This window comes from Lissotriton helveticus, chromosome 3_1 (genome assembly GCF_964261635.1).
Source record: "Lissotriton helveticus chromosome 3_1, aLisHel1.1, whole genome shotgun sequence".
Lineage (NCBI taxonomy): Eukaryota > Metazoa > Chordata > Amphibia > Caudata > Salamandridae > Lissotriton > Lissotriton helveticus.
In genome coordinates, this window is record NC_136061.1 from 2,119,133,100 (window position 1) to 2,119,155,002 (window position 21,903).

Genomic DNA, 21,903 nt, shown 5'->3' on the forward strand with positions numbered 1-21,903 from the left:
CATGGGCTGTGAACTCATTTCTATTTATACCTTTTTAGGTATCCCCTGTGTGTAGAGACTGGTTGTTATCTGGCGGGTCCTGATGAAGGTGGTGTTCATCTTCTCTTCAAACCACCAAAACGCGTTGAAAAATGCTATTTAGATCCTGCTATATGAAGTTGCTTTAAGTGGTCAAGGAGATTGTAATTGTGTCTATGTCTCCGACTTTCCAGAATTATGTAGTTGTGAATGGAGTATGAATGTAGTTGAGAAGGTATGAATGTATGAGAGCCTGTTGAAATGCTAATTTTTTGTTTTTTAATCCTGGGGGCATTTGATGTTGAGATGTGATGATGTTATTATATTGTAAAGGGATGTAGACGTGTTCATAATAATTATTTGAGATACCCATTTGTTAAAAAATAATAGAAAAGTAATTTTGATAAAAGAAAGAAAATAAATAAACAGAATTAAGAATTAAAAAGAACCTTTTGTACATGTTTTTGGATGTGGTTATGGTTTTACTATATGTACAGCCTATGTTGAATTCAAATTTGAATTGTAAAAAAGAAACATAGGTCGCGAGGGAGTTTTTTCACTGTGTCATCCTTAAAGGACTCCATTAGGGCAGGAGAGTAGTGCCACACAGGTAAGTGGATAAGTAGAGGGAGGATGTACCTCAGGATATGGGGGGCTGGGTGTCAGCCTGCGCTTTATGCGGTCAGAGCTCGCATTAGTTCGGGCAGAAACCCTGAGATCAACAGCCCTGGTGCAGAGTATTAAGAAAGGGCAGCCTGCCGGAAGAAGGTCCCAGCAGGGAGGACACCTGCAGTACAAGACTCTGGCCCAGACGGTAAACAAAGGCCTAAACAGACCCCCAGGCGGTTATAAACAGCTCATATTACTGCCTAATGGCAGGTACTGACCCACTTCAGCGTGGGCATGCGCCATTAAAAATTGCCTAACGGCAGAGAAACAGACCCAGAGGGTGTCACCGGCAGACAGTGCTCTTGCAGCGTTGCTTTTTGACTGCCAAAAATGCGCGGAATGTCAAGAAGCATGTCGCTGCAGGGAACGCACACTGGTGCCTTCTAGCAGTGGGAGGTGAGCACCGCAAGCCCGCACCACTACGCAACCTCTAGAGAGTACGAAGGCTCCCACGGTCGAGCGCGAGTCAGCTGAGTAGCAGCTGACTCGCAGGAGAAAACCTAAAAGGGAAAACATAGCGCACAGCAAAGTAAGCACAGAAGGACTAGAATTGAAAATCGGAGAGGGGCGTGCACTAGCAATGAAACGCGGCGCGCGCGCCCAATCCCGAACGTTCGTGAGACACAATGTATTTCAAGAAAACACCTCAGCAAATGCAAACAGGCAATGTAAATGCGCTATTCGTGCGAAAATACCAATAATGATACAAATAGCACTAAACTGGGAAAGAGGCAAAAAAAGTCACTTATCTGGCTGCAGCAGTGAAGAAAGAGGGGGAGTAGAGTTGAAAGAGGACTATGACACCCAGGGAGCCCTGTGATTGGTGGATCTACATGGACACTCTGTACTTGAACTCTCTCTATTTTTAAAACCGTGTTATTCCCTATGTTTCATGAGAATAGTAGTTTTTACCAATGTCTTTGAATGGTTGCTATTTAATAAAGTGGAGAAAGAATAGCATAATCCTCACCTCCGGTCCTGACTTAAAAGCATTGTATGAAAACCGTTAGATTGGGCGGCCAACACCAAAGCCCTTTCCTACTATTGCAATCTGTTAGACGTTACATGTAATGGAATATACATGTATATAGCCTGTAACACAGTGTGACCACAACCCCACTGTTAAATGCCTACTGGCTTTAACGAATGTAAATAAGCTAGGCCCACTGCCTGTGTTGTAACTTTTCATAATGAACAGATCAGGCCAATAGCAACGGACATAACATTTCACAGTGCACCAATCAGGCCTTAGACCTGCCATCATTACCAACTCTGGCCTCCTATTTGGAGTTAAGTTTTCAAACAAGGCTGGCATGTGCCATGGCTGACTCTTTAGAATTAGGGACCTTTCGCTGTGGAGAGATTCACAGTGGCCTTTGAGGCCAAGGAGAAACCATATGTAACTGAATGAGGTCCCTACTGATCTTCTTTTTAGTGAAGGAATTTCTAGATCTCCCCTGTTACGTCTACTTTTAGGACACTAAGGATGGTTCTCCTTATTGCTTTAATGTGAGAATTAAAGATGAATTGAGTTATATAAAAGATTATAAGGCATAGATATGACATGTCGTAAGCAAGCTCAAGTCAAGCGGGTTTAAACAAATATGGTCTTCTGGGATAGGGCGAGGAGGTGGCGAGCATTGGAAGGTTGGGGGTACTTTGCTCTTTCTTTGTTTTCTCCGATTTTGTTTTCCATTTTTTTAATGTATTAATCCTAAAAAGGGAAGTACCTTCTGGTCTCAGACAAGATAATGGATGGTCCTACAGGGAGTAGTGCCAAAGGAAGTCGCTCTTGCCACTTCAGCTGGCTGCAGATGATTTTTTTTTTTTACACCATGGTCCTGTGACCAGGATGTATGTGTAACATCCCAAAGAAAACTTTACAACTGGTAAAAAAAAAAAACCAACAACTAAAAAACGGACATACTAAACCTACTGACCGCACACCTCCCAAAACAATCTTGGAAATGCCGCTTCTTTTTGTAGTACCTTTAGCAGAGCAAGTCTGTTGTTGGGGTTATTTGTCAAGTGTGGGTTTCCTTGCTCTATTCTTAGTTGATTTAGTTTCTTTACTGATTTACATGAGTCATTTGTTGAAGGAACATGTTTTTTCACAGTGCAAAGAATCTGCTTCTGTAATTATGCTTCTCGCAGTGTAGGGGCTTGGGGGAATTTTGTACACCAGCAATAAGCCAAAGTTTTATGCGTTTGAAGTAACTGGGGGTGAGATTCTGTTTGCTGCTAATGCGGAAAGGCATTTCTGGATGGATCTGACACATAGGGTGAAGGAGGAATGCTTGTAATTAGCCTGACCATTGACAAACGCTCTGTGCAACTTGCCAATATATTGTTTTTTACTCACTATACCACTGTAAATGGTGACCCCCTTATGCGAATCATTATTGACCATGCAGAACTGCCAGGCATAAGCAAGAATTCAGATTTTGTCAGTTACATTCCTGGGGGTGTTGTGAAATGTAATGTTTGTAATTGGATCTACAAAGCCAAAGTATGATCAAGCTAAAGATTTATTCCTCATCAAATACCTCCAGCTTCATTCTACTTTTCTCTACCCCAACTCCCCTTTCTTCATAAGATACATTTCAGTCCCCAGTTCCAAGTCCCACATTACAAAGGAACATTCCATCAAATCTACAGCACTTTATAGTAAAAACAGTGTTCCACTATTCATTATAGTATTTTCTTTTTAACACAACTAATCTACTTTTTCTTCCCATAGTGATGATGTTAGTTTGAGATTTTGCAGGCAGATAAAAAAAGAGGTTGATGCACGATGAAGGGCACAGAGGAGGAGAATTTTCTACTATTCATCAAATGTTCGTTTTTTAAATGTGGGAACATAATGCATTTTGGAATGCATAGTTCAGATGGCACAGCTATTCAATATAACGGGTAAAAATCAGCAATCCACAGTAACAAAGCTACATACAACAAACCTACAATTCTGCGGCCGTTATTCTAAACGATGTAGAATGGAATAAAGTAGGGTACTTAAACTGGTTTAAATATCAACTTTCATAATTGCATGACGGAAGACCAATAGGGGACTCAATGGTGATACTCTTTTGAGATCCGTAGAAGGTTCAAGGCTCTTCTTTTGTTATACATAAATTACAATGCTTGTGTGATTTTTTTTTTTTTTGTGTGTCAACGGTTTGTGTTCGTAAGTCCAACGCATCTAAGAGTTGTAACAAAAATGTTGTTTTACCAGTCATGTTTATCTGTTTTAAAAACAAGTGCTCTCTAATGTAGTTAAGTTCTTTAACAAATAAAATCATATCAGGCACACAGTTGCACCAATCCGGTTTAGGCATGCATGCTGCATTGTTAGCACTACCTTCCCTACTTGTTGTTTTTTTCCGGCCCAGATTTGGGTTACATGTTGCTAATGACATATTTTTTGTTTCTCATCTAGGTACAATTTCAGAAACTGCAACAGTTGCGCCTGGCACAGTCTCGAGCTCAGTATTATGGTGGATCTTTGCCGAATGTTAATCAGATTAGCAGCAGTTCCGCAGAATTTCAGGTAATTTGCATGCAATCACTATTTTTTAGGTACGGCAAATACCTCATGTAACCAGTTATTAAAAAACGTACAATAAGTAGAGCGAGAGAGAGAACTTTAGGTATGGCCATTTCAGCCATTAACTTTTATATGTCGTCAATTGTTTTCCATTGCTAAATGTGCTGCCCATCGAGGCCACAGTATTTTGTTAATGACAACATTGTCCCACTTGTGTTCCCATTTGGGTTCACTGACGAGTCATCAGGTCTGCTTTTGTTTGTTGCAGATGCAAAATGAGATCCTATGTGTGTTCTTTGATATATTTGCTGGCACAGCAACTTTTTATTTACTGATTTATGGTTTTTTATAGTTTTCTTTAGGATATGAGTGCTTTTGGTCAGTTTGTGCACTCTAATATACGTGGCTTTGTTTTACTTGTCATGATCACATGACTTAATGTATTTTATGAACACAAAGTAGACATGCAGTCACTTAGGGCCCGATTTCATTGTCGGACGGACCTGAGTCCGTCCAACATTGATTTGATACTGGGACCGACCGACCCTTCTGTCGCCGGTCCCAACCCAGCAATTATGATGCAACTGAACACTGTTCGTTCGCACTCCTATTCTTTACAAATGGGAGATTGCATTCCAACTGGAATGCATGGTCTCATTGTAAAGAGAAGAGGTGCAGTTCATCACCTCGTGTCAGACACCTTAAAGGGCCTGCCAAGGGGTGCAGGGATCAACAGGGGGGCACCATAGGTGACCCCTCAGCCTCCAACTAGAGGCAGTGCACCCATGGGGGCCCCCGAAGTCGACTTCCACCAGCCTTTCTGTGTCGGAAAGGCCGGCACAGAAAGGCTGTCGGAATCTGACACTGTAATCAATTGGGCAGAAAGAGCAGCCCTTGGGATTACTGGAGGCTTTCCGAATGGCAGACGGGCCCTCCAAGCCCGTCGGAAGCCTTTCGGACAGCCAGTTCGGATTTCTTTCCGACTGACTCCATCCAAATGGGTCGGTCGGAAATTAATCTGAACAGCTGATTAAGATGCCGTAGGAACTGCTCCGACCAAGGGTTGAAGTCGTGTACTACGGCATCGTAATCAGCCCCATAGTCTTTCTTGAAAATGCAGTGAGGCCTCTAGTAGCAATATGTATGGGTTGCCTACGCTTGTCTTTATTCCATGTGGATGCTTTGTAGACCTTTTGACTTATTTGCACCCCCATTTAATCATTACCAAACCAGGGGACCGTCACTGAATCACTATGGGAATCCAGGGACCCCCAAGGAGTCTTACTGGAAACCAGGGACCACAGCATACGCGTTTTCAATTCTTTGAACCGCAGGACAATACACAAAAAATACAGAAACAAGCATTTATCAAACAACTACACAAATGATGAAACATTTTATTTAATTTACAAACAAATATTTAAAAAATCATTTTAATTTTAATTGGAAGGGTGGATCTCTTCTAAATTCAAATGAGGCTACTCATCGCCCTTACTATATTTTGTTTCATACACTTGCACTGCTCCCATGAATCAATCTGAGGATACTAACTACATTTTTAGCCTCCATTTTTAAATTCCTTCTCATTTATAGAATGTTTTAAAATTTTCAATCTTCAGTTTTGCTTCTTTGTTTCTATACTCTTATTAATCTGTACATATTAATGTTCTAAGCAGTCGCAGACCCCCTGAGTAGGCTTTTAGGACCCTCCGGTGTCCCCCGACCCATAGGTTAAGAACCACAGTTGTAGGCTAAGCAGTAAAGTGGACACTTATGTTATGTGTGATTTGATTGTTTTGTAATATAGAAATATTTCCCTTCATTTATAGGAACAAGTTTGTGTTATAGAATCCCTTCAAATATTAAGCAAAGCAAGTGCTCTTTGTATTTCAAGTGTTTTTCACGAGAAACGGTTATTTCAATAAGTTAAAAATAAATCTATATTTGGGGGTTTGATTTCTTGGTCTGTGTGTATGTACAATTACCTTATGCTTAAGTCCTGACTTTATGCACGTTGATTTGTTTCTAAAACGCCACCTTACGGCTTAAACATAAATAGCTGTGAAAGCTATTCAGTTAGACTTTGGTGCACCTGGCACCAATAATGTGGTCACACAGCCTGTCCTTGCTCAGAAGGAAATCCTTACTGCTTTCAGTTTTTTCAGTCATTTGGGTGACTCTTGGATCCATTTCGCCTACATTCAGGCTTTATAGGTCTCGCCCAGCGTTCTGCGAGATCTGTTGTCATCGAGGAGACTTCGGAAGGGGACTTGAAGCCCCGCCCATCCTTCCCATTGGCCGACATCATTATTTATGTTAAACGCTGGCCTCCGATTGGAAACAAGGCTTCTTGGTGAATGCCCTGTCTCCTTCTCGGCGAGCCCATTCGGACTGGATTGTTTGCTTGCGGCGTGACATGGTCTCCTATAATTACAGTCGGTAGCACTTTTTTTGCCTCGTCGCAATGGCGAAAGTTTGTTTAATAGCGGCCACGGCATGCAGCACTCCCCCCCCCCCCCCCTCCCCGTCCCTCCTCCTTCCTGCCGCTTTCAAAAAAATGGCGACAGCCTATTTAATAGCGCCACGGCATGCAGCACTCCCTCCCCCCTTCCTGCCTGCTTTAAAAAAAACACTGGTGCCCATTTTCATAAACAACATGGGCGCCCGCCTTCATAAACCGCACAGCATAAACCACACAGACACCTGCTTTTATAAACCACACAGGTGTCCATTTTCATAAACAATTCAAAGCTTCCATCGCCCTGGAGAGTTGCCATTTTAAAACACGACACAAGCAGGTTTCATGATATCATGTTCAGTCTGCACACAGACCAGTGGTCACCTAGGCTCTCTGCAGGGGTGGAGGGTGCTTCCGAGATGAGGAGAACAAAGTGGACATTAACTCGAGGTCACGGGTCACCTTCCGTTAGCTCCTGTGCTCAGCTGTCACATGGGCCGTTCCTCCCATGTTAGCCTCACTGGAAGGAGGTGTGAGCGGCACTGCGAAGTTACGACTTCTGCAGCCCTCACCCCATACTACGTGCCTGAGTCGAGGCAATCAGCTCCCAGACGTTATGAGAAGGAAGCGCATTTCTGATAGTCCGGGTCTACCAGTTAGTGAGCTCTGCAGGGTGGATGTTTCCATCAGTCCGACCCACTGCTGAGCACTACAAACACGTCCCATTCCATGGTTTTCAGATGCTCTTTGTTCCGTCTGCCATTACCAGATAACTGCCGCTTGGTCCTGCGCAAAAAGGGCAACCCACCCCAAGTCAACAGCACAAGCCCCTCTGAACGCGCACACAAACAACCCAGCCCAGGGTTGGCCTACTCGGTACTCGTCAGAGAGCTGCAGCTTTCACACAGCTAGTTGTGTCCCCGGCCTCTCCATGCCACCCACCTTAGAGAGAGGGTCAGGCAGTACGACTCCAGGACATAGAGACGATCCTGCAAGAAAAGAGGGGCCTGCCTGGCACTGGCACAGAACAAGGAGAAGCTAGAAGGATGTCAAACAACAAGGCAACAGGACTTCCAACCACCTCTACAAACGGTCCTACTGAAGGGAAAGAAGCTGGTCTCCACCAGTGATCAAGGAGGAGAGTCTGCAACCTTGCGGAGGAAGACATACGGCACGGAGTGGCGTGCCATATGTATGTCGTCCAGAGCTGTTCAAAACTTATCTCGTGGCTAAGGTACAGATTTCTGATTAATTTCAAGGTAACCAACCCCTCACAATATAGTTCTGCTGCTACAAAGTACAATAGCTACTTCCATCCTCCAACTCCCCTTGGTGACACTAAAGTTCTTGGTGGGTGCGGTCCCTATTGTATATACCTTCAGCTGTATTTTTTCCGTTATTTCCTTTCCCCACATTTCTATGCGCTCTTCTTCCACACCACCCCTTATTTGATCAATTTGTCCTCCACTCAGGGGCTCCTTTTCTTCTGGTTCGCCTTATCAGTTTCTTCCCCAGCACTGCCCTCCTCATTCCGGGTTGCTTTCCTCTCAGCCCCCTGCCCCCTTCCCTCTGCCTTAGGCCATGTCAAGCCGCAGCCGGCGCTGGTGGCAGATCCATGGCCTGGCTACAGCCTGTTGATGAGCTTGGTGGCCTGCAATGACGCGCCGCCGGGTCCACCCACTTTAATTCAGTCCATGCTAATGAACACAGCCACTTGTTGTAGCTCTCTGTGTTTTTTTTTTTGTACGTTGTGCCTAGAAGCTGGATCCTGGTACTTGTTGCTCATTACAAATAATAGATGATTACAATTGGGGATTTAATAATTTGACAGAGCAGGTTGAAAAGGATTCTTTTATTTACATTGTTTACAGTAGTAGTGCTACAACCAGGTCATTTTAGGCAGAGCTGGTTAGAGGAGGAGTGAGGCTGCAGCGTACGAAGACTGTTTCGCTGCACCAGCACTGCCAGGCTGGTTAAATTAAGACCGTGGGAGTGCCCAGCCACTGTGATTCTGAGTGTATTGCATGGTATGTCTCAAACTCACATACAGTGCTTTTAAGTACATGTGTGTCATTTACACCTCCCTGATTCTGTCTGTCTGAGGGCAGAGTGCACTTCCAAAAGCATCTGTTTCATTCTTGCTTCTAGGAATGGCAAAAGCTGGGCTTGCTTAGGTTCCAGACTCAACTTTTCATTGTTTGAGCTTCTCTGAGGCTCAATGAGAGGACGGAGTTGAGACCACAAAGGGATAGTACAGGGTGTTTCACGTAAACATCGGTTAGTCATATTAATCTACACAGACACTAGTCGAAGGAGGAAAAACATACTGTTAGAGGCATATGAGCTGCAGATCACACACTGTGCATAGATCCCCATCTGTTGTTGGGCCCGGATGTTTGCACTTTGTTGTGGTCTTGGAAGAAGTCTTTGGAAGTCACGAGATAGGTGACTCCTCTTGTGGACAATAGTGCGCATGGGCATCAACTCCATCTTCAGATTGTTTTTTCCTGCCATTTGGCTTGGATATGTTTGTTGCGCTGCAGTTCGGTGTCATTACCGATCTACGTTTCGACGTGCAATCCTTCACCCATTCTTTGGTATCGCGTTTCCCATTCGACATGCATCTCTACAAACTTAAATTCTTCGATTCCGGTCGTCGACGTAGGCCTTTGGGCCTATCTGCGCCAGTAGGCCTTTTGGCTCATGGAAAGGACTTCTTTCAAAAAGTGTCCTCAATGTGGATCCAAGTTTCCACACACATCTTCACGAGGTGTGTAACCTCTGCCTTTCGCCCGAGCACGAGGCCAAAGACTGTCCAGCTTGTGCCTCTTTCCGCCCCAAGAAAACAATACGGGATCGTCAGGCTCGAAGAACTATGGCTCGATCATCGACATCGATTTAGGACGATAACTTCCAAGAAGGCATCAATGTACCGGAGCAGATCGAAGAGAGCAACTTTAGCGCCTCCGAAGCAGACGACTCTAACGTCAAAATCATCACTCCAGGGCAGCAGGTCGTAAGTACTGATGTCAACACCCCTCCCCCCCCCCCATTCATAAAAAGGCTTTGGTAACACCTTCACCCTCGGGCCTAGGTGCACACCGGGACAAAACTTCCCACGCCCTGCCTTTGGGCCCTACAAAGAAGTCAAGCCTTCAGGCGACTCGGGATCGAGCTAGCCTACCGTCGGTACCAAAACCCCATCCCCGGCACCGAAAAAAGACAAACCCAAAGAGAAACCACTGACGAGCCAGCCTACCATTGTTACCCAAACCCTATCCCCGGCACGGAAAAAAGAGACAACCCCAAAGAGAAACTACTTCTTCGTCCGCACCGAAGTCTGGTTCCAAATCGGCTCATTCGGCTCCGAAATCCGCTGGCACTGAACCTTCTGGTCCAAAAAAATCATCGGAACCAAACAAACAACTGGTTCCAAAGACCCCAACTAAACCTTCGGAACCCAGGAAAACTCCTGATTTGAAACCTAAGGAGCATAAAACAACTCCACAACTTGTGCCACACAAACCGTTGGACCCGGAAAAATCGGCACCGAAGCAAGACACTCCAGAGGAGGAACTTTTTCGACCTGATCCAACCCAACATGTACGCCTAGATATTTCACAGAGTCAGAGCACCATTCCAGGGGGAACTCCAAGTCCCAACGTGTTGTGCTACCTGTGAGGGGAAAAATCACCGACTTATGCCAGTTAATGCCTAGACCGGAAAAAGTACCAAATCTAAGAATTTCCCTAATGAGGGGTCTAGGTTTACCTGCAGCTCACGAACATATAAAATGGTATCATCCGCATACAAGGAAACCAATAGGGGACCTGTGGTGAATTGTATCCCTCGTTGGAGGTGTTTTTCTTGAAAATGCCTGATCAGGGGGTCCATAGCCAGAATAAACAGTAGCGGTGATAATGGGCAGCCTTGTCGTATGCCACGCGATACAGAAAAGGGCGCTGAGAGGGTACCATTTAGCCGGAGCCTGGCAGTGGGTTGACTATGCAATAGGGTCGTAGTAGCGATAAACCCATTGGGCATCCCCATGCCCTGCATTATAGATAGAAAAAGGGGCCACTCTAAGGAATCGAAAGCCTTCTCTGTGTCCAGAAGGATTGCCGCAGCTGGGACATCTGGGTTGATTCTGTGAAGAGTATTAAATAAAGTGCGTAAGCTGAGGGAGGTAGAGCGGTGGGGCACAAATCCAGATTGTGCAGGGGATATTATAGATTCCATTAATAAGGAGAGGCGACAAGTGAGCGCCTTAGCCAGTATCTTGTAATCAAGATTTAACAGCGATAAAGGTCTGTATGAACCGCACAATAGTGGATCCTTGCCGGGTTTAGGAAGCAATATTATGACTGCTTCACGGAGAGTGGGGGGGAGGATCTGCCTTTCCAGTGCTTCCGCATAGACCTCTAATAAACGAGGGATCAGTAGATCCTTGTACGCCTTATAGAACTCACCCGTAAAACCGTCAAGCCCAGGGGCAGTAGAGGGGTTAATGGTGGAGATAGCCTCCTCAATGCTGTCCTCCGATATGGGCACCGCTAAGAAGTCTTGCATGAATTTTTCAAGGTACACCAGAGCGATTTCTGAAAGGTAAGACTCATGGTCTGTACGATCCTGTCCAAGTCTAGAGGTATACAATGTTTTAAAATAAGAAAGGAATTTGCTCTGAATTTCCAGAGGGTCTGAGATTTGCAGGCCGTCTGAAGATTGTAGCTTGGTGATGTATGCCTTCGCATGCTGGGGCCTAATCATTTGGGCTAGTACCCGTCCTGGGCGGTCTCCTTCCCCATAGACCTTGGCATTATGGTATTTCCACATAAAGAGGATCTCCCTCTCTGCAACTTCCCTGTATTCTAAGAGTAGAGATGCCCGTTGCTTGTCTAAGTCGGGGTTTGTGGCCTGAACCATTCTCTTGTCGAGAGACCCAATATCTTTCTCCAGGCCGGCTAGGGACCCATGCAGGTCTTTCAGGACTCCGACGTTCTTGGAGATGCACACCCCCTGCATGTAAGCCTTAAACCCCTCCCACAGCACTGCCTGGGAGTCCACCGAGCCCGTGTTTATGGTAAAGTAGTCTTCTATTGCGTCCCGTATTCCTGCCTGAAAACCTCCTCTTCTAACACGCGGTTGGAGAAGCGCCACTGCCTCTCGAACTCTTCCGGTCGGGGGACCATTAGGGACAGTCGGACAGGGGAGTCGTCAGAGTAAGTTCTGGGGAGAGTCTGAAGACTTTCAAACCATCTGGAAATTTCTGGGGTGGCGAGCCAGTAGTCGATCCCAGTCCATGTGTTGTGAGGGCTAGTGTAATGGGTGTAAACCGTGTGACCTGGGTCGAGAGCTCTACCCATGTCCGATAAGGATAGCTGATCACACATGGATTTCAAGGCCTTGCACGTTCGGGGCTTAGGGTCCGGTGCGGTTGAAGTGCTGTCTAACGTTAAATTAAGCACAATGGTAAAATCGCCCCCTATCAGCAAAGGCATAGGACCAAGCCGCATCAGTTTAGAAAGCAATGAGTAATAGAAATCTGGGGACTCAACATTGGGGCCATAGACACAAATTAATGCCATCCTATGGCTCATTAGTGTACCCACCACTATCACGAATCTGCCTTCAGGATCACATGTCTAAGAATGGAGGTGGAAGAGGATGCACTTGTGAATAAGGATTCCGGCGCCCCTAGCATAGTTGCTGAAATTTGCAAAAAATCGATGAGGCCCCGAGCTTGCAACAAAGCGGGCAGGGTCACCAGGGGAAAGGTGGGTCTCTTGCAGAAAAGCCACGTCAACCCTGTGTCTGAGTAAGTAGTGGGTGACTTGACGTCTCTTGCGATTATCGTTTAGACCCCGAACATTCCATGTAGCGAACGTAACACCAAAGGGGCCCGAGTTATGCCCTATCTGTGCCATGACGGAAGTGGAAGATGTAACCTGATGAATAGCAGGTGAACATGTTTGCAAGGTGTAACCATGTGCATATCTGTCGTGCTTTCAGTGCAAAGCAATAAACAAAAACAATCCCCTCCCACCACCGCTCACCCAGCCTGCCCGCCCACCCGGAGAGGCAATCCCAATTTTAACCAACCATCACATTGTACCATGAACCAGTAAGTGGGGTACATCCTCTTACCTCCAAAAGTGATATAAGGTGAACACCAAAAAGGGGGGGCGATCTCGCTCCAGCGGCCTAGTGACATAGGAAATATACGTTACATTTTGATCAATTTCCCAAGTTAAACAATGAACAACCTGTGGTGCGGTACAAATTTCCCAAAAACCAACAAGACAATCAGCCAACACCCGAGCCAGAAAATAAATCCATACTTGCGTCTGAACCACTGTGCGGGGGGGAGGGCCCGTCTTTTTCCGAGGATTGCTTGTTGCTGTGTTTATAGGTCCGACAGAACTCCTGCACTTCAGTGGGATTCTCGAAGATCTGTGCCCGACCATTTATCTCCACACGCAGCCTGGCCGGATATAGCATGCCGTATTTCAGCCCCAGGTTTCGAAGAGTTGCCTTCCCGCCCAGATATTTCCTCCTGGCTTCCTGGACCATGACTGTAAAGTCAGGGTACACAGACAGTTTAGAACTTTGCCATGTTACGTCGCCGCGTTCTCGTGCTAGCCGCAGCGCAGTGTCCCTGTCCCTAAAGTTCATCACTCGCGCAATAATGGGCCTAGGCGGGCAACCAGGATTGGGTCTAGGGCCCAATGATCTGTGGGCGCGCTCTATCACAAATCCCAGGGTGAAGGCGTCCCTGCCAAACGTGTCGATCAGGATTGTCTCTACTAAGGTGTCCATGCGGCCCGCTGCTGTAGACTCCGTCACTCCCAAAATGCGGACATTATTATTATTATTATAATTATTATTTTTTTTTTTTTTGGGTTAAAAACTTTTATTGAGCAATCAGATAAAAAGTACAGAGATGGGCCTACAACCACACGGGCTGGCCGCTAATTCGCAAAGCACGTACCATGCAGTAAACATTAATCTCCGTGGCCAGGCCCAAATCACAGATTAAATATTGCACAAAGCATATGACAGGACACAACAGTTTTTGTCTTAAACATTAAAATAACAAACCAAAACAAGGCGAATGTAGCAATCACGTCAGCCCAGATGACAGAGGGGAAGTACACTAATCAGGAAGATAAAGGTAAATCAATTGAGACTCGGCAAGGCCGGGGGGGGCAGCAGGGAGGACAGGAAAATCTTAAAAAGAGAATGAAAGATTTCGGGAACGTCAGCCTAGGGAGACAGGGTAACATCGGATGTGTCAACCAAGGGAGGGGTACAAATGTCTCCACGATATGCATTCCACTGACCCCAAATTTTAGTCCACGCCCTGGGTCTGCCCCTAGCCACATAGACGGTCTTCTCTCGAAACATGGACCAGTCCATGTTATCCTCCCACACCGAAACGTCCGCAGGTCTGGATGCGCCCCAGAGTTGCGCAACGTCCCGCTTCGCGACCATGTACCCCAAGGTTGCCCATCTGGTCTGGGCCACAGAATAATCGGTGGGTTCCCACACGTTCAACAGGCATCGTCGGGCCTCAGGCCGCAGGGCAACACCAGTCACGACAGTCATCACATCAAGTACATCAATCCAGTAGGCCGCTACCAACGGGCATTCCCAAAGTATATGCATAAATGTAGCACTCATCCCACAGCCACGCTTACATAAGCCATCCGGGGAAAAACCCATTACAACCAGGCGCGGGCCAGTTACATACACGCGGTGGAGGATCTTAAGTTGCACCAAACGAAGACGGGCGGGAATGGCTACCTCCTTAGGAGAAGAGAGTGCTGACTGCCAATCCTCGTCATCTAATTCCAATCCGTCACCGACCCACAGCTCCCTAAGGCGGACCAACAGGTCGGCGCGACTATTAATCAATTTTTTATAAATAAGGGAGATAGTACTATCAGGCAGGTGTCCATCTAGTATACGATCTTCAAGGGGGGAAGACTCGGGCAGGGTCACACCAGGAGTTAGAACTGAGGCCAGGGCATGCCGGACCTGCAGATACCGAAAAAACTCTCTATCACTCAAGTCGTATTCTGCCTTAAGGGTCTGGAATGACTTCACGCTACCTTTCGCACAGACATCACCCACCTTACATATCCCAATCATATCCCAGCGGTCGAATCCCTTAGTAGACCAGAGACACCCCAAACGTTCAGAGGCATAAAGCGGCGTCGCCAGTGTCAGTCGATTCTCCCAGCCCAAACTCACATGCGCGGCGCGCCACACAGTGACTGCGATTCTGGACGGGCCCACAAGATGGCGCCCGGCCGATCTAGAATAAAGCGCTCTATTAAAGTCCCCTCCCGGCAGCTGGAGTCTATCCATCTCAAAGGCCGGATCCCGACCCGGTGAATACATCGCGTGGTTGATGGCAGACAGCTGGGCAGCCCAGTAATATCTCTTGATGTCGGGGAGCGCCATGCCCCCGTCATACCAAGGGATGGTGAGTTTCGCAAGGGCAATACGTGGACGCCCGTCCCAGATCAGTTGTCTTTGAAGACTCTCTGTCTCTCGGAAATAGGTAGCGGGAACGTCGTCATAAGAATTCTGAAGTGCGTAGAGGAACCGCGGCAAGGACATCATTTTAAAAAGGGCTGCCCTGCCCAGAGGAGACAGGGGCAGCTTACGCCAACGGGCCACATCTAGTCGCAGTCTAAGAAGCGGGGGGAGGAGATTGCGCTCGAATCGGAGTGAGGAGTCCAGCGTAATAAAGATCCCCAAATACTGGAAGCCAGACTGGACCACCTGGATAGGAAATCTGTCCGGCAATGGGGGCAAAACACCCGAAAGAACATACACGCAGGACTTAGCCCAATTAATAACTAGGCCCGAGTTAGCTCCAAACGAGGTAAGAACATCAAATAAAACATTTAGAGATTTACGCGGGGAAGTAAGATACAAAATAATGTCATCCGCGTAAAGTGAGACGCGGTCCTCAAAGTCCGGTGACCAACGGATCCCCTTGAGCGAAGGCTCCCATCGAAGCCACGCAGCTAACGGTTCCAGGGCGAGCGCAAAAAGCAACGGAGACAAGGGGCAACCCTGACGGGTCCCCCTACCAAGGCAGAAGGGGACAGAAACTCTACCGTTCACCACTACCTGCGCTAAGGGTTCAGCGTATAACAACTTCACCCAACCGATAAACTCAGGACCAAAACCAAATTTTTTAAGAGCAGCCCAAAGATAGGGCCACTCCACTGTGTCAAAAGCCATCGAGGCATCCAACGAGGCCAAAATGGCCGGTTCCGTCAGAAGCCCCGCCCTCGCAACAGCACCGTGGAGACGACGTAGGTTAAGCGCCGTGTTGCGATGTGGGATAAATCCGGATTGATCCGGATGAACCAAGTCACTAATGACCGTCAAGAGGCGGGTCGCCAGGAGCTTAGCCAGGACCTTGGGCTCAACGTTTAACAAGGAAATGGGCCTATAAGACGAACAAAGGTCCCGCGGTTTACCGTCCTTGGGAATTACGACTATCGTAGCCAGACGCTGATCATACGGGAGAACACCCCGTTCCCGGGACTCCAAAAACATGTCGCGAAGATAGGGCGCCACCTTATCAGGACGTAGCTTGTACAGTTCAATTGGCAACCCGTTCGGGCCCAAGGCTTTGCCCGAGCGGAGTGAGCGAATGGCAGTAGCTATCTCGTCAGTAGTAAAAGGGGACTCCAACGATTTACAGTCTAAATCGGAGACACTGGGCAAAGCTATATCGCGCAACAGAAGGCGAGAGTCAGCAACATCCCGTCCAGACACAGGGGTATAAACCACACGAAAATACTCAGCAAAACATGCAACTATTCCAATCGGGTCCGTCACTCTCACACCATTCGATGATTGAATCACGGGCACCACACGATTCGCCCTCTCCTTCTTATCCAACCACGCCAATAATTTGCCCGCCTTGTCCCCCACATCATACAGACGGCCCTGTTGCTCCCGGAACATCTGTTTGGCCGCATCCGTGACCAAAGACTTATAAGCAAATTGTTTCAGACCCAGGGCATGGAGTTTATCAGATGTGACTTCCGACTCTAAGGCAGCCTCCCTTTCGGCAATCTCCCTCTCGAGGTCCACCACCTCCCGATCCCTCGCCCTCTTGGATTCAACAATAAGGGAAAGGGCCTGTCCACGAATCACTGTCTTAAAGGCCTCCCACAGGGATATCGCAGAGGAAACGGATCCCTCGTTGTCCAAAAAATAGGCGTCCAAAGACTTAGTCAAAAGGTATCGGGTCTCGGGGGAGGTAAGGTACCATGGGTTGATAGGAGCAACCCGGCCCGCCGCCTCCACCCCCATCTCAAAACAAAGCCAGAGCGGAGAATGATCGGAAATGCCCCGAGGGAGGTGTCTAATCTCACGTACCGCCGGCGACTGGGCCGCAGGCATCAGGAAATAATCCAGTCTAGACAAACTCCCATGGGACCCAGAGTGGAACGTGTATTGAAGCTGAGTAGGATGCATAAGCCTCCAGCAATCCACCAAACCAAACGTGTCCAGAAACCCACCCAGCCACTGTTGGGCCGAAGGAGTGTCCCTAGGGGGGTGGCGATCGTGTAGACCGGAGAACACAGAATTAAAGTCACCTGCAATGAAGAGAGTACTATTAGGGAGGTCCAACAAAACACGGCCCAAATCGGAAAAGGTAGAAGTCTGCAGGCCGGGGGGGACATAAACAGCAAATAAGGAGAGGGTACGACCCTCATAACGACCCACGAGGACAGCATATCGCCCCCGATCATCAAGGATCACATCATCAATAGCTAGGGGGAGGGAAGCCCGAACAAGGATACCCACCCCCCTGGAACCCGTGGTAAACCCCGAATGTGCGGCAAGGCGATAGCCCCACCTATTCATCGCACGACAAGTATTGCCCACCAAATGAGTCTCCTGCAGAAAAACAATATCTGGAGATAAACGTCGTAAACATTTCAACACCACACTCCGCTTAATACGATCCCCCAGACCATTAACATTCCACGAAACAAACCTCAACCCGCTACCCTCCATCCCACACAGCAACGCCGAAACCCCTCCTCCATGAGCATGACATAAAAACCATCAGTAGCAAGATAAAGTCGCCTTGAGAACATAACACACAAACATCGAACTTCCCAACCACCCACCCCCCAACAATCAAGAAAACACCCCCCACCCTGCACCCCTGCAAAATGCTAAAAAGCCACCCCAACATGCAGTGTGCCTGTCGCCCAAGAACCCCCATTCTACAAAAAGACCCCGGAGGAGGAAAGGCTCTGGCCCACCCGCCACCCCGATCAAGACAGATGACGAGGAAAACACACGAACAGTAGAGGCACTTAGGCATAGAATCCCGGAAGAGTTTACTCTATACGAGGGCCCAGGCGTAGACGAATTGTTCAGCTCTCCACACCACCCTCAGCACCACCCGGGTGGGCGTCGGACTCAGTCGCAGGAGGTCTGCCAGGCAGAGAGTCAAGCCAGTCGTTCACAGAATCTGGCCGATCAAAGAAAAAGGTTCGGTCATTGTACTCCACTCGCAGCCTGGTCGGAAACAGCATAGCGTAGCGTAACTCCATGTCCCGAAGACGCTTCTTGACACCACGGAAGCCCATACGCTGTTTCTGGACCTGTTGAGAAAAGTCCGGATAAAAGTTCCCTGTGGCGTTCTCAAAGGCCACCGGGCCCTTCACACGTGATGCTTGCAGGATAGCGTCCCGATCCCTATAATGGAAGAGTTTCGCAACAATAGGCCTCGGCGGGGCACCTGGCTTACCCTGGCCCCCCGGAGCTCGATGGGCACGCTCTACTGCGAAAAATTTACTCAGTCCAGACGGAGAGAGATAGTTTTGGATCAGGTCCTCAACCAGGAGATCAACAGAGTGAGGTTCTGGATTCTCCGGAACGCCAACCACGCGCACATTACAGCGACGTGCCCTGTTCTCAAAGTCCTCCAGGCGCCGGGTCATGAAATCGTTCACCCTACGGAGATTACCAATCTCCGTCTGTATCTCCGAGACGTCCGTCGTGAGGCTGGACGACTTGAGATCCAATGATTTCACCTTCTCATTGGTTTTCGATAGGTCGGCTCGAATCAAGTTCACATCAATGGCCACGGTGTCGATTTTGTGGGCCAAGGCCTCGTATTGTTGGCCTATCGTCTCCCTCATGCCAGAAATGGCGCCCATGATGTCCTGCAAGGACGGCTCCGTTGAAGCGTCCACGATGTGGTCAGCCGCACTTGGACCGGGCAGGGCGGCTCCGGGGGACCCCTTCAAGTGGGTGTAACGGTCCATAACGTTAGACTGGACCGGGCCCCCGCGCAGGGGTGTCTTGGTCTTCCGTGTCTCTCGGTCCCCTCTGCCCGCCATGTTGGAAACTGCGTCACAAAGAGATTCACCAGGCTCGATGGAATGGGCACAGGAAAATAAGGCTTCGGGATCAAAGAGCCGCCAAAAGGGTACCACCAGGATAGAGCCAATCAGATAGGAGAATAAGCCAGCCAAAGGCCCGACAGCCGTCTCGTGCCCCGGACCCAGCCCAGGCCAGACTCCCCTGCCAGATGTCTCAGTCTGAGGAAGAATCGAAACCGAAACTTAAGAGGGGAACCCACAAGTCCAATCCCCCTGCCGCTGTTGTTCAACTCCAAGACGGCCACAGAGCCTCACCCAGTCCCGGGCGTACCTCAAGGGCGGATCCCAAAAGTTCGAATCACCGTAACTCCGGCACCCCGGGTCAGAATCAAATTCCGAAAGGTCCAGGACGATCAGCCCAGCGTCCTCTACACAAATCCTCGTGAAAAGTCAGGATATGTTCAGGATATCATGCCGGGAGTGGCGGGGGTCCGGAGAGCGCTGTGCTCACGCGGCCATCTCGGATGCCCGCCAAGCTCCTCCTGAATGCGGACATTATTGAGACGACTGCGTGCCTCTAAATCCTCATTTTTTATAGCGACCTCCTTGAGGATACGGTCCATGCGGTCGAGTCTCTTTAAGAGACCCGCGTGAGCCCTCCAGGGGCTCACGCGGGTTGGCAATACTCCTGAGGCTTTCCCTGCTCTTTGTTCTTTCCCAGGTGGTGCATGACCTCCACGGCTCATTTGTGGCGGTACGTGGGTCGTTATCCGTTACATCCCTCACTCTACTGTCGTTATACGCCCGCCCTTCTTGCTTGCGAGCACTCTGACACGCACAGCTTCCCTGCTACACTACATGCCTGTAGGTAGTATGATCTTTGCGGGCTACTTTAACGCAGTCTTAGCCCCAGCCCTTCATACGTCAGGGCCCCCCTCGGCTACCCGGGCGACGAATGCGAAGCAGTTACGAAGATGGTCAGAGTCCCTGGGGCTTTGTGATGCGTGGCGCACTTGGCACCCGCGCACTGTCCAATTCACGCACACATCTGCGGCCCACCACACCCGTGCCCGCATAAATGCGATTTTTGTCCCCGCGCTTGACTGTTCTCAGATAGTGGGGGCTCGTATCCTCCCTAGGGGCCCGCCAAACATAGAGAATGAAGGCCTGGTTCCTCCAGGATAAGGACTTCAAGAAAGAGGTCGGGAAGGAAATCATCCAATACTTCGCCACCCCGGGTACCCTGTGGGAGGTGGGGAAGGCGACCATTAGGGGCTTTGCAAAAAGGCAGCTTAAAATCCAGAAGCAAGCGTAGCTGCAGGAAATTACAGCCAAGGAAGCGCAGTCGCTTCGATTGGAGCAGCTTCTCTCATATCTGAGGACGCCTACGGGCTCGACAACTGGCCCTTGTTCAGGGCGAAATCAGGCAATTATCCTTGGATGCGGCCAAGCTCCTTTGGCGGTCCTCGGTGGCCACAGTATATGGCTGGGGGGACAAAAAAGGGACGATGCTGCACAGGTTGGCCACGTACCCCAGGGCGAACCGCATCATTCCGGAAGTGGTTGACACAGCTGGCAATGGCAAATACTTTTGCTGCGTATTATAGGCAATTGTACACGGCACAGACCCCCAGGCTGACCGTCACTGCTCTCCTTGACAAGGGCGGAGTGCGCCGTCCCACGTTGGATCAGGCGGTCTAGAAGGATTTGGAAAGCCCCATCTGCCTGAAAGAGATTGAGGTAGCGATCACCTGACCCCATCGGGCAAGACCCCGGGCCCGGACGGCCTGCTGCAGGAATATTACGCACCCTATAGAGGCACCTTGGTCCGTCACCTGGCAAACTTATTTAAAGAAGGGGTAGACCGGGGATCGTTTCCACCAGAGACAGACATCGCCACCATTGTGGTTATCCCTAAATCCCAACCTCCCTCCCGCTCCTGTGCATGAGTACCGCCCTTTATCTCTGATTAATACCGAAATCAAACTCTACGCCACCATTCTGGCCCAACGACTGAAACCCTATTTGGCCTCATTGGTGCACCCGGACCAATGCGGATACATGCCGCAGCGGGGGACCCGCCATTGTCTCTGAAGACTGCAGTCGGCCCTGGCACACCGGCATCGGATAACCCCTTACTTGGCCCTCCTGTCGATAGACTTTGAAAAAGCCTTTGATTCTGTGGATTGGGAGTATCTGTTGGGGGTACTGGTCGAGATGGGGTTTGGACCCCACTTTCGTTCTCTGGTTCGAATCCTCTACGCTCATCCGAGAGCGCGAGTCCTAGTCAATGGGGTGCTGTCGGAGGCCTTTCCCATCACCAGGGACACTAGGCAGGGTTGTCCTCTTTCTCCCTTGCTATTTGCCCTGGCGATGGAATCCTTGCTGTCCCTGGTGCGGGCTGAGGAGCGTATTTGTGGATGGGAATGGCCACATACGGACGCGGACAAGATCGCGCTGTACGCGGATGATGTGCTCGTCTTCCTGTCCGACACCGCCTCCTGCGGGCCACATTGCCTCCGAATCTTGCATGATTTCGAGCGGGCAACAGGGCTGCGGCTTAACCCCGGAAAGTCTGTGCTAGTCCCCCTGCATCTCTCTTAGGAGTGCTTCGAGTGGCATTCCACCATACCGCTCCGCAGGTTGTCCTTTAAGTATCTGGGGATCTGGATCACCCTTCTCCCCGAACTGGTCTGGTCCCTCAAAGGGTTGCTTTATTTAAAATGATGATCCTCCCCAGGTTCCCCTACGTCCTCCAGAACACACCCTTCTGGTATTCCAAGGTCTGGTTCAAGGAGTTGGACAGCCTAATCATAAAGTTCCTCTGGAGTGGTAGA

The 21,903-nt window shown here is 48.8% G+C and overlaps 1 protein-coding gene across 5 annotated transcripts in view; it reads left to right on the forward strand.

The window, feature by feature from the left end:
* The window catches only part of CRTC3 (CREB regulated transcription coactivator 3), a 1,392,170-nt gene that overhangs the window by 236,648 nt on the left and 1,133,619 nt on the right, over positions 1-21,903 (forward strand). For all 5 annotated transcript variants that reach the window (XR_013608913.1, XM_078683321.1, XM_078683323.1 and 2 more), the window contains exon 2: positions 4,124-4,234. Coding sequence is in view for 4 of the 5 variants with exons in the window: in XM_078683321.1 (XP_078539447.1) it covers positions 4,124-4,234 (111 nt within the window). In the remaining variant the exon portion in view is untranslated. The remainder of the gene's footprint in view (positions 1-4,123; positions 4,235-21,903) is intronic.